We start from the raw sequence: 26,251 nt of genomic DNA on the forward strand, positions 1-26,251 counted from the left end.
TTCATTAAGTCGTAATAAAGTTGTTTGGGAGGAGGGTATTGTTAATACTCATGAATGTGTGTATCGAGCTAAGCAAATGGTTCAAGAATGGGTAACAGCTCAATTTGTTAAAGTTGTTTCACGAGTGGTGGCTGTTCCTTTCCAACTCTAGTGGAAATCACTTAGTGGGTCTAGTTTAAAGTGTAATGTGATGGTGCCTTTCATTACCGAAATTCACATGCAGGTGTTTCCTGGCTTTTACGTGATGGGCATGGGTATATTAGAGGCGGAAAGCTAACAAGGAATAATGGGGTCTTCAATGCTTTATTAGCTGAGGCTATAGGGGTAAGAGAGGATTTGAGTTGGTTGAAAGGTCAAGGGTATTTACAGTCAATGATTGAGTTGGAGACAGATTGCATGATAATTATTCAGGCTTTAAAGAGTACTAAAATTGATATGTCCTACTTCGGACTATTATTTCAAAATGTAAAACTCTCTTAAAAGAGTTCATTGCTATTAATGTTAGCTTTATTAAGAAGTCAATGAATCAATGTGCTCATCAGGTGGCTAGAGCTGTTGTTTTTACGTGATGGGCATGGGTAAGAGAGGCTTTGAGTTGGTTGAAGGATCAGGGGTATTTACAGTCGATGATTGAGTTGGAGACAAACTGCATGATAATTGTTTAGGCTTTAAAGAGTACTAAGGTTGATATGTCCTACTTCAGACCATTATTTTAGAATTAAAAAACTCTTAAAAGAGTTCATTGCTATTAGTGTTAGCTTTATTAAGAAGTCAACGAAGCAATGTGCTCATTAGTTGGCCAGAGCTGCGTTTTTTGAGTCTGGCTTATTGGAGTGGGGTTATTTTCCCCCAACTATTATTTTGGATGCTTTGACTTTTGATGTTAATAATACATAATCACAATTGCATTGGAAAAAAAACAATCTAGAAAAATATGAAGAAAAATTATAAATTTCCAAAATTTGAGTACTAAGAACAACGTACAAAGGAATATTTATTCCTAGAAATTGTCCAATCAAAAATAGGAAAAATTTGTCTAATAGAAGAGAATAGATGGAAAATGATGAATTTCTTAAGATCTACAGATTATAAAACCTAATATTTGATCAATTTGAAGACAAATGTCGAACAAAACTTAGGCTCCATTTGTTCCGTAAAATAACTTAGTGAAAATATCTTTCTTGTTCCGTAAAATAACTTAGTGAACAATCATAAAAGTTATTATAAAAAAAATAATTATTTACATATCTAAATTTAGAAATCTTGCGAACATTTTAGGATATCCAAAAAAGAAATAACAATTAAACAAAATGGAACGTTAGGAATATTTTAAAAAAATTCGGATTTGGATAGTTAAAGTTCACGGAAACCTTGCCCATATAAGGATATTTTAAACGGTTTTGGACGTGTACGGATAGTAAAAATTTAAATGGGTTTGAATATGTGTTCTTAAATGAATATTTGAACGGATACAAAAAGTTAAAATTTTACATGGATATGGATATGAGTAACTTAAATTTCGCTGCTGCCATCCTAAACACACGTGCTTACTAGCTTATTTAATGGGCAAAATGATCACAAATGTTCAAATTGTGGAGTTATTCATTAATGAAAGTTATTTTTGGACTTTCTGCATATTGGGTTCAACTTGAGGAGGCGAATTGAAACTTCCCAAAATTAACTATTTAACATCATAAATCGAAGTTTGAGCGACCAAAAGGTATAAATTATCATAATTTATGCCAATCGAGAGCGGTGCAAAATGCGTCTTCACTACTCGTATCTACAGTTGCCAAGAAACAAACATGCCCCAATCCCATCACGCACCCTCGCAGAGCAGCTGATTTGGTTGCTAAGTCACTGCTCCAATCTCAAACACATACAACAAACACATGGTTTTATGGTTTCTACAGGCCTCCATCATGATAACCTCCTCCTTAGCCGATTCATAAATGCCTGCTCTTCTCTAGGCCTCTCTCTCTACTCCTATTCAGTCTTTACCCACAAAACACGACCACCTGATATCTATCTTTACAACACTATGATCAGGTCTCTCTCTTTCTCTCAAACACAATCTCAAGCGGCCATCTTTCTTTTCAACAACATACAAGTGGCCGGATTGCGACCCGATTCTTACTCATTCCCTTTTGCACTAAAGGCTGTTGCTAAATTGTTAGCAATCAGAACAGGGAGGCAAATTCATTGTCAAACTATTGGAGTTGGCCTGGACTCTGACCTTCACGTTGTCACGGCTCTCATTCAGATGTATTCTTCTTGTTCTAGTGAGTGCATTTCTGATGCTCGCAAGTTGTTTGATGGGGCGTGCGGCAGAGTAAGATATGTGGTTTTGTGGAATGCTATGGTTGCTGGTTACACTAAGATTGGTGACATGGAAAATGCTCAACGTCTGTTTGATTTTATGCCTGAAAGAAATGTGATTTCTTGGACGGCTGTGATTTCTGGGTATGCTCAGATTAATAGGCCCCACCAAGCAATTGGCATCTTTCGGAGAATGCAGATTGAAAAAGTGGAGCCCGATGAAATCACAATGCTGGCTGCACTTTCAGCCTGTGCTCATTTGGGTGCATTAGAATTAGGGGAGTGGATTCATAACTACATTGACGAGCATGGATTGAATAGAATTACTTCTCTTAATAATGCACTCATAGACATGTATGCCAAGTCAGGGAATATCAAAAGGGCATTACAAATATTTGAGAATATGAAGCATAAAAATATCATAACATGGACAACTATGATTGCTGGACTAGCTCTGCATGGACTTGGAAGAGAAGCTCTTGAAATGTTCTCTTGCATGGAACGTGATGGAATTATGCCTAATGACGTTACTTTCCTTGCTGTCCTTTCTGCTTGCAGCCATGCTGGATTGGTTCAAATTGGGCGTTCATATTTTAGCAATATGGAATCGAGATATGGGATTCAACCTAAGATTGAGCACTATGGCTGCATGATAGATTTACTTGGGCGTGCTGGTTGCCTTCAAGAGGCCCAACAACTTGTTCGACAGATGCCATTTGAGCCAAATGCAGCAATATGGGGATCTCTGCTTGCTGCTGCTAATACTCATGGTGATGCCTTGCTTGGAGGGAGCGCATTGGAGCATCTAATAAAGTTGGAGCCCAATAACAGTGGAAATTATGTACTTCTATGTAATCTATATGCCTCTTTCGGTTGGTTGGAAGCAGCTAGGACAGTAAGGATTGTGATGAGAGACGAAGGTGTTAAGAAGATGCCAGGAGGAAGTTTCATTGAGGTGAATAGTAGAGTTAATGAGTTTATTGCAGGAGACGCATCACATCCTCAGTTTAATGAGATACGTGAAGTTCTATGGAATATAAATAGGCAGTTGAGACTTGCTCATCATTTCGAAGAGAGTGTGATGGGGCTGCTTGAATATTGTGAGGGGTGGGATGAAATTCTACATAGCCATGAGTAACTCAATGTCGCAATCACCTAAGATGCTGCATTACCTTGAATTTTGCCTGTTGAGCAGCTGAGGACTTAACTCACGGTTAGATGTTTCTTTCTATTCGACTTGGATAAGTTCACCAGTTTCATCAAATGGTTCAGGGTTTAATTTATTACTCAGGTATCTGGGAACGGATTTCACTCATAAAGTCTACTCCTTGACTTGATATCATTCTGATGAATGAAGCATCAGAGCTTCATAATGTTTTTGCCATCTAACTGATGAGAGGTACGCCACTGTAAAATCTGATCCTTTTTATGCTTCTGGTAGATTTAATATGCACATAAATTCTCCCTTATTCTTTATTCTGTTTTGACATTTAAAATTTTCTGCTAAATGTTATATCTGAATGTAGGATACACCATACAAAATTTGATCGGGAAAATAAATAAAAAAAGAAAGAACCATTTGTGTCCATTTAATGTACTAGTGAATTCCAAGATCCACTGATGCCATCCCATTTGTCAATGAAAATCTGTTAAAGGGGATGATGACAAAATCAAAAAATGATATTGAAGAGCCAATATGAAAAAAAGGTGTTTAATTAGTAATTATCTATAAATACTTCGGGAACTTGCAACAAATTTTGAGAGGCCCAGTCCATCCTCCTCTCGCCTCTGAACTTCAATTTCATGGTTTCACCTTTTTCTTTTTCCTCTTTTGATAATGGGAAGCAGTGTGCATCTTGTTTTTAGCAAATAAGCACAAGCAAGATCTGAAACCTTGAAGAAGTAACTACTGCGTTAAAAAAAAAAAATTTCCTTAAAGAAATTGAACAATTTAATATTTGAGACACCTGTAGTTTAAGTTAACACTAGTGCCCTAAATGTTTCATGTCATTGATTAGAATATTCAGCTGAATAATTTCCATTGTATATTTTTAAAAAATATACATACAAAGAATCAAAAGATTCATATAGTCGACTCCAACTACTTTGGGATTAAAGCTTAGTTGATGTTGATGCATAGAAAGAATCAACAGTACTAGGATTATGGGTACAAACATGGCTCTAGGATATTCCATTCCTTCAGGTGTGGTAAAACCAACCGAGCCTATTGCACCTTATAATTAAACATACATTTTACATATGTACACAAACCAGTAGCTGTCTATTCTGCCTGCGGCACGTTGGAAACATTGGCATCCTCTTGTTTCTTAAGATAAACATTTCAGCTGTAGAAGCTAGAGCAGAATTTCGCAAGAGCTTTCCTAATATAGTTGTCAGAGAGTTTCTAAATATCATTTATATAAAGCCACAAAGACCTTTCATAACTGCTTCAGTGCATGGAGCGTTGCTTAAATGGACCAGGATTCAGCTTGCTTCTCAGCAAAAATTGACAGAAGGCTATGATAGTGAGGTTTTTGTGACATCCACTTGCATCTCACGCTCGCCCCTCCGCACGAAAGATTGCTAACTCTTTCATCTACTGGCTTTGCTTCAAAGCATTAAACTATAGAAGAACTCATGCTCATATCCCAGGTTATAGAACCCCAATCCTAGAAGTGCACTGGCCCATAAAATTTCAATTTTCTCTTTAAGAATATGGCATATTCCTGGAAAAGATGCAGTCAAAGAAACTAGTCAGATGAATTACGAACTTACTAAAGTTCAATAACCACAAGACAAGTTATCTCCTCCAGTTTCTAGTTTTTGTGCAAGTTTGCTTAAAATGAATTTTCTTTCCTTTTCTCATTTATCTTTTTTTGGGACAGCTTAAGGGTTGTAGCAGAAATAATGAGCTTGGTTAAAATATGAGAGACTATTTGGTTCTATTTAAAAGTTTGTTACCTGTGGTCTGTGGTTCTTCTCGAGGCTTATCAAATTGCTTGTTTAAATGCTTCTGCTCTGAGTAGTTCACAAATAAAGCTCTTTGTGATCTCACATGGAGCATGCCATGCCTTCTATCTTTTGCAGATCTTTGAATGGAGGAATCTGTGTGTTGCCTTTCACCACCTTCCACAATATATTCAGTGGATACTTGCTGACAGAACAATTCATGTTCTAATATGGAAGTGGAGTGACCAGAAACCCGTTTTGAGTAAACGATACTGCTATCTAAATCAGATTGCAAAAGTTCATAGCATTCATTGTTCTTTAACTGGAAACAGTCTGATATTTGTTTTTCGCCTTCTACTGTCTCCTTGATAGGAAGTGCATGATCATGATCCTTATACTCACCAAATCTGTGATAACGGACATCTTCTTGAGAAAGAGTGCTCCATTCATCCTCTTTTGATGACTTATCTACAGAATCCTGTGTTTGTACGATTTTTATTCCTTCTGTTGTTTGAGATACAGAAATGAAATCAGATCTTGAGTCTTCAGTGAATAAATCCTGTGATATTATTGCTGGTTTGTCAATCCCTACTTCTGATATGGGCCTTCCAACTATCCTGGCAGTTACTGGTTTAGCCCTTTTATTGCGGTTCACTTCTTTATGTATTCTAGGATCATGAAAACTATGTACTTTAGTATCAAAAGCTTCCTTTGCTTTGCTCTGCTCATTATGCTTATGTTTCTTCTCGGGGGTAGGAATAGCTAAAACCCGTTTAGTCCTATTACCACTCTTATTGGTTTCATTCTTCTGCAGACCAAGCCATTGGTCAACCTTTGACAATTTGATATAATTTGTCATGGCTGTCTGTCTATTTATGTTTTTCAGAATGTGAGTATTGTCAGCCCTTTGACTATCTGAACTCCTTGGCAATTTTTCTTGTTCTTGGACATCCATCATTTTAGTATCAGTTTCTAATGTGTCTTGGCTATATTCTGTTGCATTATCAGCACCGTCTCTCCCATCCAATCCTGCTATACAGCTAGCTCTGGAAATACTACGCTCTGATTTGTGATCTGGATGATCCTTCACAGGAAAAGTCACTGACTCAGCATGATGAGACGATGGCCTTCTCCTTTTTCCAGAGACCGGGACTTTCCGTTCTGAAGTTTGGAAATTTGTCCCTGATTTTTTTTGGCTGCAAATGGTAGGCCTCATAAATCTCGGTAACTTTGATATGGGAGCTGCTGTTTTATCTCCACATCTGTTCTTTGCAAGTGGTTCTTCCATAAAACTATATGCCTCAAGTTGCTTTTCAGAAAATATATTTTTTCCTGTTAGATTTTCTAATCTCTTATTCAATTTTAAAATTTCGCTTCTAATATGCAGCTGCTGATGTTCAATCTGTATCATCTTTTGCTGCAGATTTGCCATTGCTACTTCCTTCTGCTCTCTTACCTCCTGATTTCAAAATTTCACCTCATTGGTTAGTATCTTTTGATATTCTAATCATTGTTTTTTTAGAACTACAAACTGATTTTAGAGTACTTTGTGATTCATTTTAATTTTTTTCCCTTATATATTTTACTTGATATATGGAATTGCATTCTTCATAATAATTTATATTCTTGAGAAGATTTGCTCTTTTCTTAACAATATATAGGGATCGAACTACCAATGGTCTGTACATTTACTCAATACTTGTAGGATTGAATTACGAAGTTTTGCAGCATAACATTAGATGAAGTATTATGTTTACTCACTATTGTATCCTCAGTGCCTAGGTGAATGTTTTTCGCCCTTGTTGCAAAATTTAGAGAACATATGGTCTCACATAAATCTTCTTCCTTGGGACTGACATGGACTAGCATCAGTGTTTTTGAATCATCACCTGAATATAATAAGATAAAGATCTATGTAAGGAAGAATGTATAGCTCATGGCACAGAAATTGCTTTACATGCCCCTGCAAACAAGAAGGTTGACCAATCTGAAAATATGCATTTTCCTTCCATGAGAAGTCATTATTTGGGATAAGTTTTCTATTTGCTAGAAATATGAAGAACGATTGTGGTCTCAGCTTTTTTGCTATTTTATTTTTAGGAACCATTTGGTTTGTTGAAAACATGAAAATAAAATATAAATCTTCTATTAAGATTTCATCATGTTACATGGTAAACAAAAGATCCAGTATGGTATTTTATTGGTTTGGTTCACCTTTTCTGTTTATTTGGAAATTTAATCTAGTTTTAGTATAATTTTTAAGATTACCTTTCACATTTTAATTATCTAAAATGAATTTGGTATGTAATATCCAAATGGAATTCATTTCCATTCCAAATCCAATTTTACACTGAACTAATGGGCCGTTGGAGTACCACTTGAAAAGCAAGATGTAAGAATAGGGTACCTACCAAGTGAATCTTTAAGGACTTGTGTCAGCTTGCTATTCCTGCCAAAAGTAAAAAGCTGTAAGTTCGTTTTTACTCTGCGGTGCTGGATCAGTCTCCATTAGCTAGCTAAAGTGGTCATTTGTTAAGATGCAGGTTAGATAAGTGTTGCTCTCTTATGTTTGCAGAATATTGAAAGTCTAAATATTATATTTGTTTTTCAATGCTGAGAATAGTCAGGGTGAAATGTTTTATTTTTATTTGGTGTTTGCTTGTGCTATCCTAATCAAAATGTTTTGAGCTCCATCACTCTTTTTTTCTGATGAACTTCAGAAAGTATTTGAGACTCAAGATAAAGCTAAATGAATGAAATGATTCTTGCGACCAACCAATAATATCATAATGAATTGAAGCCTTGATGAGTTATACAGCAAGCTACCTGTAAGGTATGTGGCGCTTCTTGCTTTGGAGGGCATTAATAACATCTCCAAGTGCAGAGAGTGACAAGTTAATAGCTTTTCCTTCATCAAGTCTTTTCCCCCATGCCTTTGTCTTCAGCACACGCTCGCTTCCTCCAAGGTCCACTAACCAGATTTTGTTTTTTTCCCTTCGCCTCTCAGGAGCATCAAAGCAAGTTATTGCTATTCTTATCATGCTATGAGAGCAATGATAAAATAAAGATGGTTAATGGTATTCAATCTCACGGAAATTGTATAGATGATTATGATTTTCATGCTTTACTCTTCATTCATGCTAAACTGAATGGACAAGTTAAATCTTAATCAGTTAAAGCGGTTACCAATGAGAGCGGCTTGAAGTTCTGTTGGAGTTTGTAGAGGCAGTTGATCTGAAACGGCACCCTAATCTGTACAGCCGCAAAGCCTGGTGGAAATCATTAACTTGAATTGACACAAGGTTTTCGATTTCAATTCCACCCTCTGGATCTGTTTGAATTGAAAGGCTGAACATATAATGACTTGTCTTTAGTGGATTGTTGTAATGCATATATGTTATATTTTGCCAATTGACTATTCTTTTTTTTTTTTTTTTTCATCATGATAACGTTGTATGTTTTGGTTACATTACTGGTGACTATAAAATGGACAAGTTGTATGCATGAGAGTGAGTATTGGGCAAGCCAAAGTTACTCACCAAGGAGAAATAGGATCCATTGGTCTTGAGGGCTTGGGGACAAGCAAGTCCTTGAGATTGCCCATATAAATCTCAAGCATACTGAAAGTGATGAGAAATGAATGGGTACTATCTGTTGCCTGCTTAAATAGTGCCTCAAATGCGCGAGGTACTACTCCAGGAGCTTCTGGTCTGCCTTCCTGAAACAGTTTTGATTTTATACATGTTAATATTATCGGATGATGTGCACTTAATTACCATCTTCATCTGAAGATTAGCTCACCATTGTGAATGTTTTTCCAGTGCCTGTCTGCCCATATGCAAAAATGCAAGCGTTGTAACCGTCAAGGACGGATTTGATGACTGGTTCAACTTCCGAAAAAACTTCATCTGCAAATATATTTGTGGTAAGAAGAAAGATTAAATTTGATTTTAATTTAGTTTATTATTGATTAATTGATTACCTTGTGATGAGCCTGGCTGGAAAACTCTATCGAAACTGTAACTCTTACTCTTACTATCAGCAAGTTTTAGAAGAACATTACTTGAATCGACAGCCACTACTGGTCTTATCTGACCAAAATTATCTCCTAATGTGATAGGTCTTATTCGACAAAACACGCGAATGTTTCCTGCAACGAGCAAATATGACGAGCATCTGCCTCAAATCCAAGATGAAATTGAATATCAAATCCGAAACCTTGCAGTTGAGACAGCAACTCCAATTTCAATGTTAAAAAGGAAACATGTATAACTGACCTTTCAAGTCCAGAAAAGCATTCAGCAGCTGCCTTCTCTGTGTGCTCAATTGGTTTATTTGGCTAGTTAAGGCAGCAACCTCATCTGTAAGTTTACAATCAGAAATTAATTAGTTAATTAATAATTAACAGCAACATTAAACTCCTTTCAAAAAACAGCAACATTAAAAATTAATAAAAAAGACATAATTTGTTTCAATTACCTTGAATTCTTGAAGTGGCATTAGCAGAATCATCACTATCAATGTTGGTTACCTTGAATTCTGATGGTAGCTTTTGAACTATATCACAAACTGATTTAACCCAGTTTGGAGTTGCACTAGCTTTTAGACCCAGTAGGGCATGTAGAGTTTCGCCAAGGTTTCGGAACAATTTTCTTGAGTCCATGCTTGTTTCATTTCCGGGACTACAAAAGTTGCCCAGGAAGATTACAACTTGGGAAACTCATTCAAATTCAGTCAAAACTGTTGAATGACTGACCAGTACAAGTTTCCATGGTATTCTATAATCCCTGACCTGTTGGGTCTTTTAGAATTAATATTTATATGCACAAGAAAGAGAGAGAGAGAGAGAGAGAGAGAGAGAGAGAGAGGGCTTGAAATTTCAAATACTGGGAGCCTGAGGAAAGAATCTATGTGACTAAAACATGTAGGAGAAAAGTCTGCAACCACCTTAATCTAGTTGTTATGATTATTATTATTATTATTATTATTATTATTATCATTATTATTTTTAGACATTTCACTGAATTCCCCATGTGAAATCATCAGGAAAAACAATATCTGAATTGGTTTCATATGTGGTACAGATTATTATTGTTGGCTAAGTTGGTTTTTGCCTCGATGACAAAATACCAACAATACTTTTGTATTTATGTATGAAAGTGAGACACAAGCACAGAGAGGGTCCTATGTATATATATATCTATACACACACTTCATTCTTCATCTAGACATTGTATTAACGAAGCTCACCAACCACACACTATATATTTATATCCTGACATTCTGTATGTTTCAATTAATCTTTCATGCATTGAGCTTATTTGGTTCGTTAAGCATAAACAATTTAGGAGCAACCTAAAATTCATATTTATTTTAATTACGTTTTGACAAAGGCTATTATATTGCTAGTTAATTGTTATTTTTTTTTATTAAATTTGATTTTAATTAGAAGTTTTAGATTTAACCTTATAGTTTCACATATGGTTGCATATATATTTAGGATTATATATAAGTATGCTGAGTTATGATCCTAATATAAATAGTTGCATCTTTAACGTGACTCTTTGAAATTCTAAAGTCTAGTTCCGCCCGCGGCATATTTAATGTGGCAAGAAGCTAGAAATGTTGAAGATAGTTTTGTTTTTGTAGGGGAATTTTCATTTTTGGTGTGCAAACCACGCTATTACAGCCAAAGAATGGACCACAGAGAGTACTGTTCCAACCTACGATAATGACACAAACAACAAGAAATGGTTAAAGAATTATTAGAATCTGATGGTAGTATTAAGTACGTACCATGAATATTTGGGGAATGATCATGTTTCTCTGCATTAACCCAACACCTCAAACCATTCATTGGTTACCAAAATTATTTATTATTTAGAAAAAATCACAATGTGAACTTCTCCGAGGACTTTCGGATTCTGTAATTATATTTTTGGTAATTGCATATACTGTGCATGTGAACTTCTTTGAGGCAATCGACACAGTGTTATCATCACTATACACAAAGATAATATAGTTTATGAGGAAATGTCAAGTTATAAGTTTTTGCTCCATTGAACTTGCTTATAAATGAAAATTAAAACCATGAGAGTGCAAAAACTTCAGCTTATTTCCTTTTTTAAGAATTTTTTTTTTTTTTTTTTTTGGTAATCGAGAGGTTTAATCTCTCGAGTCATACAGCGTAAATACTTTTTGACCTTTGAGGTCGCTTACCACCCCAATTAATATCTTGTTAATTCCTTTTTTTAGAATCTTTACTTCCCCTATTTCAAGATATAAATCATTTAAGGTTTTTACACGAGTATTAAAAAATAATTAATTTTTTTTAATATAACGAAACTAAGAGTAATTTGGTAACTTTTATCTCAAAACTAAGAGTAATTTGTGAAGGCAGTTATTATATCTAATATAAATTAGGATAACATTGGAAAAAACATAATTTATTATTCTTTAAAATACTCAAAACAACTTATATTTTGAAATAAATAATCACAAAAAAAAAATGACTTATATTTTGAAATGGATGGAATAACATATAAAAATGGTGAATCTATTTTCTTGCTTTTAAGCAACAATATGGGACAATTTTTTTTTTTTTTTTTTTTTTTGAAAGAAGAAAAAATTTCCATGAGTATCTCCACACCTAATTTTGGGTATAAGTCCTCCGGACGAGTATTTGCTTTCCATATATTAAATTCCAAACCCTATAGAAATAAATTATCTGTTGAGCTTAAACAATGGCTTATGAGCAAACAGTAATTGGGATTCAAATTAGATGTTTGTTGGCAAAGGAAAATGCGGGGTTGCTGCTTCTCTTTATCGTGACACAGTGATAATATATAAATGAAGCAATGTAGGGTTGAGGAGAAAGCATGCAATTTGCAAATATAAGCTAATTAAGCTTCATAACAAAGTAATGGTAACGAGGAAAGGAACATTCTCCTACTCCCCAAAAGCGACAATCATAGCATTATAAATAACTTTTTTATTTGAAGGAAAGGAGAAAAGCTAAAGTAACAGTATTGAGTGCCTCTATAAAAGGATGACTAAATATTATAAGAGACTTTATCAAGGATCACTACGGTTTGGTTTCAAATTGGAATCGAATTCAAACTGAAAACCTATCAAAATCGAACTAAACTATGGCTAAATGGTTTCAAATCATAATCGAAACCATGTATTTAAGATTTGATTCTAGTTTTTTATTTTTTAAAACTGAAACCAACAATTTTAGTTTAAAACTGATGGTTCTAGTGAAAAATATATTGTTAAAGAAACTCTCAATTTATTTTTTGTTTTATTATAATTTTTTAAAATATAATTTTAAAAGTTTTTATTAAATTTCTTTAGTGTTTTTTAATAGTAATATTTATCATTATTATTATTGTTATTATTTATTAAAGCTACAAATCTAAAAAAAAATAAAAAGCTTGAAATAAATTATCTAATTTCGATTCCAAAACAGAACCGTTAGTTCCAAAATCATCTCAAAAACTGCCTAAAAGCGGTTTGATTTCGGTTCCACTTTTTTATGTTTCGAACCAGATATTTTGAAACCAAATCCGACGATTCTGAAACCGTAGTTATACATTTCTATCTCTTTGTTTGGATGGAATAAGGGAATATTTAATGGTTTTTTATTATTTTTTATTTTATTTATTATTATTGTTTTTTTTTTTTGAGAGGAAGATAAAACAAAAGAAAGTTTAATTACTTTGTGTTGTTAGGTTTCTTTTTGGAAATATAATTCATAATTATAATATTAAACATTACAAATACTTAAGTAAATAAGATATGGAAGACGCTAATAGAGTTCGCTGATCTTTTAATAAACCAAAAGAATTATGTATATTCTTTTTTAAATGACAATACTAAAAATAAAAGAGATAACATACCAGTCATTTAATCTGTATAGTAGTAACTAGTCATTTAATTGATTCGAACAATAAAATACTAACTCCTCTAGATTTTCTATATATGAACTGTTTTTTCAAGAACTTGTTGCAATATATAACATACACAGATGAGTTCCAGCCATTATGCATCAATAGTATAGAGGAACATCTCGCACTATCAGATTCCATTAATCAAAGATCTACATATGCAAATTAATATCAAAGGTCTACAACCAAATACAATCAAATATTATACTTTTATTTAGAATAAATGTCCACAAAAAAGGAATAAAACCTCTTACAAAGAAGGAAACAAAAAACTCTAAATATGAAGACAAAATAATAATAACAAACACCAAAATAGATATATTATAAGATAGAAATATGAGTTTGTTGAAAATGATTAAAAGAGAGAAAGAATAAAAGAAAAGAATAGACGATAGGAGCTATTGTTGATCAACAACTGTGACTTCAAACTTAAATTAGAGTTAAATAACTAGAGAGAAAAAAGAACTAATATAAACATGTGTAAAATTACATACCATCCTGTTAACGAGGAATGCAGTAAAAAAATTTTTAATGTGGATTCGAAACTTATTATTTGAAATTTGTATGCTCATCTTTGCTTCTCCTATTCTTTCGTGTGACAATCTTAGTGCTAATGGGATAGATTTTCAGTTTGATCGTGATTTGGTTTGCCAAAAGCAACTTCAAGTGCTGTACGTTTCCTCTCTTTATCAAGTAACTAATGTGTAATTGACAAAGTCGTTACTAAAAGCTCTCTTTCGCGCTCTTTGTGACAAATTGACCGTGTTTGCCTATTCACCTTGCGAGGGATAATGAGAAATAAATTCCAAATAAGCCAAATTTTAGGACAAAGACATACTTTTACATTATCAATATACATACGAAGGGTAAATTATATCAATGGTCACTTAATTTTACATTTAGTTTTATGTAGGTCACATAATTTCAATTTGTCATTTCTTAGTCACCCAACTTTAATTTTTATTTTAATAAGAGGTCAATTACTGAAATTCGGTAATCGGAATAGTAACATAACATTAAAAATTACATATATCACAAAAATAAAATCATGATTGTAAAGGAATATAAAAAAGAAAAGGAAATAGTACTAGACAATATAAATAATAGAGTGAAAATTTTTTTTCTTCCATTTTTTTAAAACTTATTTCATATAAATGATATTATTTGTTAAATAAATTAATAGATAGATTCTAAATTAATCTATTAGGAGAAAATATAAATTTTTTAAAATATAAATTTTTATTTTTATAACCATGTTAGTATCTACGATGACAGTATTTCGGTAAGTGATCTCTCATTAAAACAAACATTAAAGTTCAGTGACTAAAAAATGACAAATAAAAGTTATGTGACCTTATGAAATTAAATGTAAAGTTAAGTGACCATCGATGTAATTTATCCTACATACGAAATAAAAGTTTTACATCAAGTTTGAGAATTGACATTGGTTAAGTTGCAATTAATGCAATTCTATGTAAGGTATGACCATGAAAAAAATATAAGAATAGCAAGAAGGAAATTTTCCATTCTTTACTGATTGTATACATTACATATGAGATAGCCATATCTTAAAACCAAATTAATAAATAAGGTCATGTAATTAATTAGTTCATAGATAGATTGATTTTTTTGTTAATGTCTTTTCCAATAAGAAAAAGAAAAAAAGAAGAGAGATTTTCTAATTTGGTAATAACATTTTGAAACAAAGAAAAAACATGAATACCCACACTTAAAAAGGAGAGAAATATTGAGAGAATAAGATAAGAAATAGTTCATCATTGTCGAAGTTATTATATGTAAGATAAGAGAATGACTTACCTATTCCCGATGTATGAGCCCACTTATATACGAAATCAACTATTATTTGTAACTTATAACATAACGAGGGCATATATAAAAAATTAATATGTCATCAAAGGTCTGGCATGCAAAGCACAAAGAAACACGTAGCCAAAGACAACTTGCCAACTCCATTGTTCTTTTAATTCGAATTTAAAATACATAATTAGTCGGCAAGTCATCCTTGGCTGCATCCCTCTTTGCACATTTCTACAGGCCAGGCCATAGCTGAAAATCTCCATTACTAACTATATAGTGTATATATATATAATTATAAGGAAGAGAGGTAGAGAAGAGAGGAGTTTAAAGAATGGATGAGTTAATGTATATATACAGAAAGAGAGAGAGAGAGAGAGAGAATGATGGATGAAGCAGACAACTACTAGAACAATCCTTTTATGGCCCCAAATAGAGATAAGGTTGTTTCTTCCATTTTTTGATATATATATATATCATTTTTGCATTTATGTGATAACGCAAATTAAAGGAAGCCAAATAAATCTTTAGCGGCTGAACCAAACAGATAATTTTTTTTTTTTTTTTTGAAATAAACTTTTATAAATAAAAGAAAACCAGATAAAAACTTAGCATTACAAATCAAACTAACCCCGACCAGTAGATCGACACCATGTACCCAACCTATTATCAGAAAACGATCTTATCAATAACATCAAAATGCAACTTGAAAAATAAAAAGTTGAAGCTTTTCTCCATACCAGTTTGCCGGCATTAATAATAGCAGCTTTAACCAAGACATGGGCTACCATATCAGCTTTGAAGCCTAATCCATTAGAAAAAAAGGCTGTAACCTTGTTTATCATTAGATACATGTGGAAAACAGTAATAAATTATGATATATAAACAGAACTAATTTGTCACAGTCATATAGATAACGTTTTATACAGAAATGGTGTGTGTTGGCAGTGCAGAAATAATACTCACGTGACCGTCATTATTTGCATCCGCGTATTTTTTTATAAAAAACTTTAACACACTTACACTATTTTTTTCATATATTTAATACTTTATATTTATAAAATTATATTTATTAAATACTTTAATTTTACTTATTAAAAACTTCAACTTATAAAATTAAATTAACTAAAAATTTACTCCTTTTGTCCCGAAAAGATTGTTTTCTTTTTCTACAAATTATAAGAACATGCAATTATTGTAGTGATAATTCACGGTGTTTCCCTTTTCTGTACATAATAACTTAGCTTCAAATTTATAGATATCATTAAAAGCAATTACATGTAAATGTGAATTTATCAAAGGGTAAAATCGGAAAGAAATTTAAATGCATACTATAAATAAAAGTGGACAATTAAATAGTTAAAATATAAAAATTATTATTTCAAAACTTATATCGATCACATATCAAGTTAATTATTATTTCAAAACTTATATCCATCACATATCAAATTCAGCATGCAAGATTATCAAATTTTAAATTTTAAAATGCCGTAAAATTGGTAAAAATAGAGGAACAAATTTATGGAAATGGCTCTTCATTAATAAAAAAAGTACATATCCCTAGAGTTTCTCCAAAGGGCAAGGAGTGAGAAATATAGGAAAATAGACATAAAAGTTAGTGAGAAAGGAATCTAATCTAATGAATACACATATAAAAGAATACGTATTTGCATATTTAACAGAACAAACATGTAAACGTGAGGTTGAGTGCTGCGATACGTATTTGTTAAAATTTGGGGCAGTGAAGTGGACCCAAACATCGAGACTTGGTGGTGTTGTTTCTGAACTTTTTTTTTTTTTTTTTTTCTTTTTCTCATTTTAAATTTATTTGTTAAAATAGAAAAAGAGCCATGTTCTTCTTCACCGTCACAAAAAGAGGTTACGTATTAGGATGTCTCTCTTTCCCAGAAATATTTTCCTCACACATTCCCATTTATGTGGTAAGGTCACTGTAAGGATTCAAACAATTGATTTACCCCTTATCCTAAGAAACATAAAATTAGAGATGGTTATTCGGGCACCAAGTGTCTATGTTAATAAATTCTTTTTAAAAATTTTATAAAAATACAAAACACACGTAAAATTTAAATATTCGAATAGAAATCGATCATTCTCACTTATTTGAAGGGTTTTACTTCAAGTATTTTCACTAATTTGATAGTTTATTGTGTAGTCACATTGTTATTTCAGTCCATCGAGCCTCCTAATAAATTAAAAAAATATTTAAATAGACTTTACAGACATAATATATCAGAATATCCGGGATTTTATATGCTTTTTAATTTCACTCTATTTTGATATTTTCTTCAATTTTACCTCAATTTCACTTTATTTTGATATTTTCATCAATTTTACCTTAATTTCACTCTATTTTGATATCATAATATCTCAAATTTTAGAGAATTTTCAATTTCACACCATTGACCTTTCTGTGAATTTTACCTCAATTTTTTATAGCAATAGCACTCTTATTTTAACTTTTAAAATAAATGTACTAATTAATAATTTAATAGCATAAATTTTTATCACTTATCAAAGAATTTCTTGATGGCATAAAAATTAAATTAATAAAATAAAACCCTTTTCAACTATGTATTTTGCTTTCATATTATTTGTACTTTAAGAATAAAATAATCCAATTATTGTAATTTTTTCCATTGATAATCTAGCGAAATTTAAGAAAAAATAAATAGATAACTTCTTAATATTTAATTGCATGTCTCAAATATCATATTTGAAATCTATAAATGTGAATATAATTTGATATTCAAAGTACATTTAAAATTTTATTTTTATTATTATTGTTGTTATTATTTTTTAATTTATTTAAAAACAAGATAGTGAGGGTGAACTAAAATTTAAAAGTTAAGTGTCTATATTAGGATTCAAACTTATAATCATATTTTAATATCAATAAACCAAATTAATTAGTCAGTTTAAAAAAAAAAAATGTGATTACAAGACAATAAAATTAAGTGAAAAAATAAAAGTATTTTAGTATAGAAATACATTTCAACCTTTTGAAGTAATATCTTAAAAAAGATTGGAAATATTTTATTTATTTATTTTTAATTTCATTCTATTACTAGTACAAAAGGCCGAAATTATGGTAAAAAAAGAAGTCAAAATATGATGAAAAGGGAAAAGCTCACAAAATTCAGAATACTCTATTTCATTAGGCCGACTTTACAAGTCCAGCCTAGCATATTATAATATTCTAACTCACTCGACTCAACTCAATTTTAGTAGACTCAAACTTTATCACCATTGGAGTGGAGAAATTCATACTGAAGCAAATGATTCAGAAAGCCCTTCAAAGAACTGGGATTAACGAGGCATTTCAGTCTTCACCACAAACACTTCCTATTGCGTTTGATGATAGCAGTAATTTAAATTTGTGAACAAAATTAACTTAGAGGGTTTTCACCTCATGTGCATGGCATCAGACTATGTTTACCAAACTAGAAACATAAGCAGAAAAGGGCAAACCCTGCAAGGAAGTAAAGCACATACCTGAACTTGAACAGAGGAAGAAATATGCACCTAAGACAAATTGAGACGGGGCCCTTTGGGTGCATAATTTTTCCTCTTGATGCATTTCGTGCACTGGTAGCTAAATATTTGACGAATAGAGCAATGCCATCCATTTCTGACTACTAGTAATAATACAGCAGAGCAGACAGTGTCAGATCATACATGTTAAAAGGCAATAGCATAATTTCCTGTCCATTTTCTTTCCAAAATTGAATTGGAGATTGAAAACAACAGGAATTTGTAAAACTCCAAAACACAGCTGCATGTCGTTCCCATTATAAAAACTCAATAATTGTTCGTATAGAGACTAGATTTTTCAACTTGAACATCTGTGCAAGCACAACAGCTAAAACTTTGAATCTGATCATAAATTTTCATTACAGGGCCAATTTAGGTGATATTTTTCCCATAAAACCTACTAAAATGAAGAATAATATGACGATTACATTGGACAAGGATAAACAAAAATGCACAAGGTTACATAATTTCAACAAAAACAAAAGTGTACTCCATTATTACCAATATCATAGAATGCCCTTACCAAGTGGACTAAAATCACAAGGCAACATTTCTGTTCAATAAGAATAGATTATGAGAGCAACTAATCTGCTATACTAGTGCCAGGAACAGAGGCGTCGGTGCATAACACAAGGGTACTATCTCACAGAAAACCAATTAAGAATCCTGGGGTGTCTCAAATTTTGTTGGAGTATCAATGCCCATCATACAGCAAAGGCCTGATATTAAAATGATAAGCAAAACGATCCCCTGGAAATATCAGCAGATACATCAGAACATCAAAAGCATTACTAATTAGTTGGAAGGAAGGAAAGCAAGAGGATTAGTACAATGTATCATGCACAACTACAGCATAGACAAATTACAGAATTTTGTTGCCAAGATCAAGAACCAAAGAGCTAATCAATTTACTGAACTACTTATTTCACCCAAAAACATAAACAAACTTGCAGCTAAGGCACTTGCCTCTTCATTAGCTTTGCTCCAGTTTAAAGTAAGCTTATCAGCCTTTCGCACAAAAGGTCATTCAGGACACCAAAATAAAAAATAAAAAAAAGGGGAATTTTTGGCCAAAATTCAAAGGGGACTCGTGTTCATTTAACCTCAGGAGCTAAACTTGGCTCCAGTTTAAATTTGAAGGTTTATTGCCATTCCCCAAAAGCTAATCAGGTGTTAACTCGCCTCTTTTAATCAAACAATGGATGCTATGTGGACATGGCATTCCCCTAGTCTAGAATGATGCGAGAATGATCAATCATACGGATTGTGCATTTTTTGGTTATAACCAAACTGAACAAATGGTTTGCTTCGGTTTTGCTTATTTTTTTTTGGGTTAGCACATGTGTCTTCATGCTAGCGCCAAGAATGGTATTCAGGTAAACTCCTACTAGTTTCAAACCTTTGACCTTAGGGAAAGTTGGCCTAGGAATACAAATGACTATCCCTTATCCAATCACCTATTGGTTGCTTTGGTTTGGTTACTTGTGTATAAAAATATAAGTTTTCAGTTATCAGTTCAGCTACCTAGAAAACAGTAACTAAACAAACCAAATACCAAATTTTTAATACATATAAAATATATTTTTATTAATAGTATATTATTTATAATGAAATTTTATTGATAAAATGTAATATGTAATGATTTCAATGATAACATATGATCATATTTATACTTTTAATTAATTATATACTGATTAATAAATATTTAATTTATAAATTCTAATTATTTGGTTATTTTGATTATAACCAGATAACTGAACTGAATATTTTGGTTTAATTATATTAGGTTCTCTCCATAAGTTAGTTCAGTTAGTTTTCCAATGGTGTTAAAAAATTTTGATTCGTCAAATTTTCAGTTCTGTTCATTTTTCAACTAACTGAATTCTTATGGTGTTAATAATGGAGAGATTATGGAGGCTAAAATTTAAGAAGACTAAAGCCGGTTATGCTCACAATCTATCCCACAATATAGGAGACCGTAGGTAATAGGAGAATTCTCATTTGAAATCTTTCTTTCTAGTATAGCATTGCAAAAGATGAATCACACAAACATGGAATTCAGGAAAATACAAATTCAATGCTCAAAATGTTAAAGATGATTGTCTAGATTTCCTATACAGTTTAGATATTATATGACGGCAAGAGTTTTATAATTTGTTTATTCAAAAGTAAGCTGTTGATTCATTACTTTAAGGGCAAGTTTGTATAATTTTTAACTTTACTCGACAATCAATCAAAAATGTTTGGGCAGTCTTTATTTTTATTTCAGAATCTAGTTCGAGTCTTTGTTGCCTTACTACAACACTTTTCTTCTTAATATTCTGTGGAAGTCCCAAAATCCAAGTCCTTAGTGAACGGGACTGGTTTTGAAATTTTTTTACTTCTCACGGGATAATCACCACAAGCATTAGCCTTAACATTGTTAAGGATTAATTTGGGTGTATAAAACTCATGCATGTTCCTTTTTTTAATTCAGTTTTCAATGAATGAAATTCCAGAAAACTATGATTTTATTAAAACAGAATGCAGCACTATTAAAGCCGAATGCAAATGAAGGATCATAAAGGGAACATACAACTAGAACTCCCTCCAAAAGCGATGATTTGATCTTGCAAACTTCATCACAATGTGTGGAATTGAGTGATACATTTCCAGCAGTACTTTCAGCAAGAAACCTTTCCAGTTCTCGATGAGTAGGGTACTGGACTGATCGAAATGGGTCTGAAATATAGAGTACTTCATACTTTGCCCCCAATGTCTCCACAGAACTGATAAGCTCAGACAAAATTTCACCTGCACATTTAATTTGATCTATCTGCATAAACATTTTTCTGAGAGAGAAGAAATGACATTAATCAAAAAGTTCTGACATCCTCTAGCAACAAAGAAATTAGCGCACTTTCAGTTTGTGGTTGCTCAAGTCCTTTTGCAGAATAGGAGCCTGCATTGCAGAATACAACCAGATCTGCTTGCTCACTTGGTCTCTTTTCCATCTTTGAAACCAGAAAATCCTGTTCATAATTTGCAAATCGAAAGATAATTAGAAGTTTGTCACAGATCCCTATTTCATGATTAGTGAAACAAACTTTCAAGTTGACTTACATGAACTGCATGCACGTCTGCAAGCTTCTGAAAGTTGTCGCCTTCTACAAAGCATGACTCTGAAAAGGCAATATTTTTTATTCCTGAATCCTGCCCACAAGTTTCTGCAAAACCTGAAACCAATGATTTCTCCACTGTCTCCCCCTCTGATGCAGCAACATATGGGAATGCCAAGGAGAAATTGGACTTCGTAAAAGAGGCCTGTTCAGACCACGATATAACGTAAGAATAATAAAATTGGGGGGATTGTTATAAATTTTATGAATCCCAGTTTGTTGGATAAAACTGTAAAAAAAGGTTAACATACACAGACCCCATTACCTTGAGCAAGTTCACTAGAGCAGGGTCTACATTTTTGCTTGTGGAAATATCTGAGGACAGCAACTATCAACAACACAAATTACACAATCAGTACACTATATTTGAATAGTAATTAGCATGAAAGGGGGCACCAAGTAAATTAAACAGCCAATCATACATCACAGTGAAACAACGTTAATGTAAAAGGATTGACATATAGTTGACTGTTTCTACTAATATGTAGCTTGATACTGATGACAAATGACGTCCCAAAGTTTCTTACCTCTCTACCAACAAAAACAAGTGCCAGATCAACAGGCTGCTGAAGTTTCTTTTCTGAACACTACATGGAAATAAAAATTTAAAAGGATTAAAAAGGAACAGGCTATCCAGAGAAAGGGAGAAAAATAACATATAAAAATTCTTAACTTCAATTTTTTTAGAAGATATCACATGTATAGAATTTTAAAAAGAATTGAAGCAAACTATCAGCATAAAGGAAAGCTAAGAACCAGTAAATTTGACCAGCCCCCTTCAGACAGAATGGACCTGGCAAGATCCCTTGAAGAAATGGTCTGATAATTGACAACATCCATTCTGTTGTTTGAGAACCTGCAGTCACTCAGATTAATATAGTATGAGATTCTGATTTTGCAGAATTTGATACAACAGATACTGGAATAAGGAATATGACTAATACGGCATAGTTTCTAACCACATCTGGTTTGCAACTATCTCAATGAAAGTGAAGCACATACAGCATTTAATTGCAAATCCATGATATTGATTGATGATAACAACCATGGTTCTAAAGCCTGCCTCCAGCCACCGTTTGAGGCCAAAGTGCCAATGGAAGAGGCAGATGGACAACATAAGATGACTAAGTCCATCAAAAATCATGAACCTTTATCTTTTGTTATTTAAAATCGGAAAACCGGATCATATAGACAAATCTAGAAAGAGTTTTATTATACTCATCTTTTGTGTTTTGAAGATTCTTGTTTTTCTTCTCTAGCTTCTCTTCAATTTAATCTATGCTTGCTAATCATTGGGCTTCATAGATTTCTTGGTATTAGGTTGGTTTAATTCGACTTCATTTTCAATTCTAAGAATCATAATGTTAGCCCAAAAATTTTCCTTGCTATGTCCCTGTTTGGTTCCTAACTTTAAAAATTTTTTTAAATAAATTCTGACACGGTAAGTGGTGCATCAGACACATGACCACGCTTTGTCTCTATGTCCCAGTGTCCGACACATTAGGGACACTCGCACAGCAGACCAAGGGAAATCACCATGCTTCCTAGAATGCAATTATTTCAATAAGATATGAATAAATTCCCATAGTTGAGAGATTAGAATTTTGAAACATTGCATTTATTCCTGCATTTGCAATACCTTACTGTAACTACTGGACAATATTAGTAATCTCCCGAAAATTCCTATTGACTAAAAATGAAATGTCTTCCAAGTACTTTCAATTAAACAATTCAGCTAATAACAAATAACAGATATGCTAAAACCGAATTAACTTCTCTAAGCTTTTCCAACTTGGTGACTTGCTGGCCCCTGCTTTTCTTCCATTTTCCCATAAGACAAAACTTGAATAGGATGTTTATTCAAAACCATAAAATTTATTGAAAACATGAAAAGCCTCAATCTTACTACCATTTCATCATTCTTGTGAAAACAAAATCTCTCCAATCTTCTCAATCCTTAAACTCAGATAGCGTTCAGAATAAATCTATATAGAATTCAATCCATTTGCAAATGAATTTTCATATTTGGATAAATATGTATGTAGTTTTACTAACTTGTACTTAGGGTTCATTAGCTCTAAAATCTTGTATTCTTTTTTAAGCTGAGAGTTCATTTGCAAATTCTATCAATTTGGTCCAAGCATAAACAATTCCATAGAATTAGTTACGCTTGATTCCAAATGAATTTTCATTTACAAACACCAAAAGTGAAATTGAGGAAACCGAAAAAATTGGATTTATAAACGAATTTCATAAAATTTTAGCTCTTAAATAATAACTGATAACCGCCAGCACGTTACTTAAATTCTAAGACTAGATTCACACATTTTCACATTACTAGCCATGATCAAAATAACTATACACATACTTACCCTAAATCTGATCCACAAATTAACAGTACACTTTCATAATATGCAATATCCTACAAATTAAACAACAAATTATACTAATTAGAGAAAACAAAAGAGGAAACGTACCGATGATCGCGATGGGAAGACCAGAGAAAAGCAGGCACTGTGGTTGGGAAAGCAAACAGCAATTGAAACTGAACTGTAACTAACAAAAATGATATCGTAATAGCCTTCACCATCATCGCCATCGTCTTTTTGCCCTGAACACCGTACATACAAAATCAGTAATTAAGTTCGCCATGAATTTAGGAAAAAATGGAATCGAATCGAAGCGAAGCAAAGCAATTTTAATCGGCAATTAAAAGTTAAATTCAATAAACAAAAGAGTAAATATGAAACCAACCGGAGAGGCAGAGAAATCTAGAAGAAGGGAGAAAGCAATTTAATCAAGAAAGAGTATTTTGTATATCACAGACACAGAGCGGATCTGATTATGGAGTCATTAACTTTAAAGATCCAAAACGGGAAAAAGAAAAACCCCTTCTCAGACCAGTAATTTCCTTCCATCTTTTATTTATCAGCATATTCAGCACCTTCCTCCAGCGGATGAGAAACGGTCTGGGCCCGCAAACGGTGTCGTTTTTTTTTTTTTTTTTTTTTTTTTCTCTAGGAAGCATATTTATTTTTTAAAATACAGTCCAAATCAATTAAATTAAATACTAATCATAGTTCTTTGCTTTAAAATAGCCAAATAAAAAATTTATCACTAGAACATTACGAGCATAAATCCCGTCACGATGTGCCGATTAATTATTATAAACTAAAATTTGTAAATTTAATTTTGAAGTATGTCATAATTATGGAATTTAATACTGCATAATAATTTATATTTATTGACTTCATCCATAATAATTTTAACTCTTACATAATGATATTATACTAACAGTAACATGCATACTATAATAGTATTTATACATTTTGGTCTAATATAGTTTGATTAAAATATCTATTATTGGATGATTATGTTTTTTCAATTGAATGAAATTGAAAATCTATGCATATACGTTTGTGCTTGTGTTGAATTAATACAAATATACAATTTACATAGCATGTAGCATGTATAAAGATGTTTTAAAAAAAAAAAAAAAAAAGTGGTAGGAATATAGTTAAGGAAGATAAAAAAAAACTTGCATGGGCAAACAATATTGTTATATTTATTAACTTTCTTCAACAATAAGGTTCTCCCTATGATGGGAACGTAGAAAAGATTCCATATTCTATGCCAGTAGACTCGTGAAATCTATGTACTGAGTCGTCAAATGAGCCACGTTAAGAAAGCATTAGGGTTCTCTCTCTTGGGAATTAGGGTTTCGCTCTTTGGCGTTTAGAGTCACCTCTACATGGGGATTGGGTTTGGTTTTTTCTGATCTCGTTCGGGTTTCGTCTTTTATTCGTGTCTTTTCTTGAGTTGTCTTGTCCCTTTTCGTGGTTCTCTTTCGTCTCTCTCTTGTTTTCACTTTGTTCATTCTGTGTCTGTCATTTTTCTAGTGTTGTAACGTTGTAAGGTTAGTGTGTCGTCGACTTCTCTCCTTAGACTTGTTCTCTGCTGTCGTTCTGTCTTAGGGTGTTCTAGTCTATAGTTTTTGACTCTAAATTCTTCATATTAGGCGGGTGTGGACTTGAGGATGGCTGATAGTAGTTGTGAGGGTGCTAGGCAGGGGGTTGGTGAGGAGGTTATAGTGATCCCTGAAGAGGCGTATAGTGAGGATGTAGCAAAATTTCAGTTATGTGTTGCGGATAAGCTATGGTCGAATTGCCCTTATAATAAATTTGCTCTTATGGACCTAATGCAAAGAGCCTAGAAGCCGAAGCATGGAGTTATTATGCCAGAATGGGATAAGGAGGTGCTGCTATTCCAATTCTAGCACTGGCAGGATTTGCAATATGTTCTTGATAATTCACCTTGGCACTTTCAGAAATAGCTTCTTATTCTTAAGCAAGTTACTAGTGATGAGCAACCCTCAACCTTAGAATTGTTCCACTCATCTTTATGGTTCTGTGCTTATGATTTACTGCTGAAGGGGATGAATCAAATGGTTGCCAAAATGTTAAGGGATAAGCTGGGAAAGTTTGTTGAACAGAATGAAGATAAGGATAG

The 26,251-nt window shown here is 32.7% G+C and overlaps 3 protein-coding genes across 16 annotated transcripts; 1 reads left to right on the forward strand and 2 right to left on the reverse strand.

The window, feature by feature from the left end:
- The first annotated feature begins 1,628 nt into the window (after window positions 1-1,628).
- On the forward strand, window positions 1,629-11,249 carry LOC105641010 (Pentatricopeptide repeat (PPR) superfamily protein). Of its 14 annotated transcripts, XM_089724311.1 has the most exons (9): window positions 1,629-3,718; window positions 5,407-6,157; window positions 6,277-6,473; window positions 6,692-6,752; window positions 7,989-8,345; window positions 8,442-8,570; window positions 9,090-9,193; window positions 9,389-9,631; window positions 10,918-11,249. In XM_089724311.1, the coding sequence occupies exon 1, from the start codon at window positions 1,763-1,765 to the stop codon at window positions 3,455-3,457; it is 1,695 nt and encodes a 564-aa protein (XP_089580437.1). In that variant the 5' UTR covers window positions 1,629-1,762; the 3' UTR covers window positions 3,458-3,718; window positions 5,407-6,157; window positions 6,277-6,473; window positions 6,692-6,752; window positions 7,989-8,345; window positions 8,442-8,570; window positions 9,090-9,193; window positions 9,389-9,631; window positions 10,918-11,249. The 14 variants fall into 14 exon arrangements, with proteins under 14 accessions (XP_089580437.1, XP_089580434.1, XP_089580435.1 ...); XM_089724308.1 differs by having other exon boundaries at window positions 7,989-8,955; XM_089724309.1 differs by having other exon boundaries at window positions 7,989-8,570.
- Window positions 4,330-10,362, reverse strand: LOC105641011 (P-loop containing nucleoside triphosphate hydrolases superfamily protein). Its single transcript, XM_012225453.4, has 11 exons — window positions 9,748-10,362; window positions 9,546-9,629; window positions 9,251-9,418; window positions 9,070-9,176; window positions 8,808-8,986; window positions 8,455-8,616; window positions 8,095-8,310; window positions 7,680-7,717; window positions 7,030-7,157; window positions 5,281-6,727; window positions 4,330-5,045 (listed from the first exon to the last, which is right to left on the reverse strand). The coding sequence occupies exons 1-11, from the start codon at window positions 9,929-9,931 to the stop codon at window positions 4,930-4,932; spliced, it is 2,829 nt and encodes a 942-aa protein (XP_012080843.1). The 5' UTR covers window positions 9,932-10,362; the 3' UTR covers window positions 4,330-4,929.
- A 7,629-nt stretch (window positions 11,250-18,878) lies between the features above and the next one.
- On the reverse strand, window positions 18,879-24,655 carry LOC105641009 (2-C-methyl-D-erythritol 4-phosphate cytidylyltransferase). The gene is made up of 9 exons (XM_012225451.4): window positions 24,497-24,655; window positions 24,220-24,353; window positions 22,499-22,598; window positions 22,270-22,329; window positions 22,008-22,070; window positions 21,687-21,887; window positions 21,484-21,595; window positions 21,160-21,377; window positions 18,879-19,334 (listed from the first exon to the last, which is right to left on the reverse strand). Exons 2-9 carry the CDS (start codon window positions 24,339-24,341, stop codon window positions 19,242-19,244), a joined length of 969 nt encoding a protein of 322 aa, XP_012080841.1. The 5' UTR covers window positions 24,342-24,353; window positions 24,497-24,655; the 3' UTR covers window positions 18,879-19,241.
- Window positions 24,656-26,251: the final 1,596 nt, after the last annotated feature.

This window comes from Jatropha curcas, chromosome 7 (genome assembly GCF_041381405.1).
Source record: "Jatropha curcas cultivar XTBG-Jc1 chromosome 7, XTBG_Jcur_1.0, whole genome shotgun sequence".
Taxonomy (NCBI): domain Eukaryota; kingdom Viridiplantae; phylum Streptophyta; class Magnoliopsida; order Malpighiales; family Euphorbiaceae; genus Jatropha; species Jatropha curcas.

What these genes read in the sequence shown, in the direction of transcription:
- LOC105641009 (XM_012225451.4), bottom strand. Translation starts at nt 24,341, where the DNA reads ATGGCGATGATGGTGAAGGCTATTACGATATCATTTTTGTTAGTTACA. An exon ending in CTCTAGTGAACTTGCTCAAG is followed by an intron (nt 21,888 to 22,007) that starts GTAATGGGGTCT and finishes TGGTCTGAACAG; the next exon opens with GCCTCTTTTACGAAGTCCAA. An exon ending in TGAGCAACCACAAACTGAAA is followed by an intron (nt 21,378 to 21,483) that starts GTGCGCTAATTT and finishes TTAAATGTGCAG; the next exon opens with GTGAAATTTTGTCTGAGCTT.
- LOC105641011 (XM_012225453.4), bottom strand. Translation starts at nt 9,931, where the DNA reads ATGGACTCAAGAAAATTGTTCCGAAACCTTGGCGAAACTCTACATGCC. An exon ending in TGCCACTTCAAGAATTCAAG is followed by an intron (nt 9,630 to 9,747) that starts GTAATTGAAACA and finishes GTAAACTTACAG; the next exon opens with ATGAGGTTGCTGCCTTAACT. An exon ending in CTGGAAAAACATTCACAATG is followed by an intron (nt 8,987 to 9,069) that starts GTGAGCTAATCT and finishes AAACTGTTTCAG; the next exon opens with GAAGGCAGACCAGAAGCTCC.
- LOC105641010 (XM_089724304.1), top strand. Translation starts at nt 1,763, where the DNA reads ATGCGTCTTCACTACTCGTATCTACAGTTGCCAAGAAACAAACATGCC.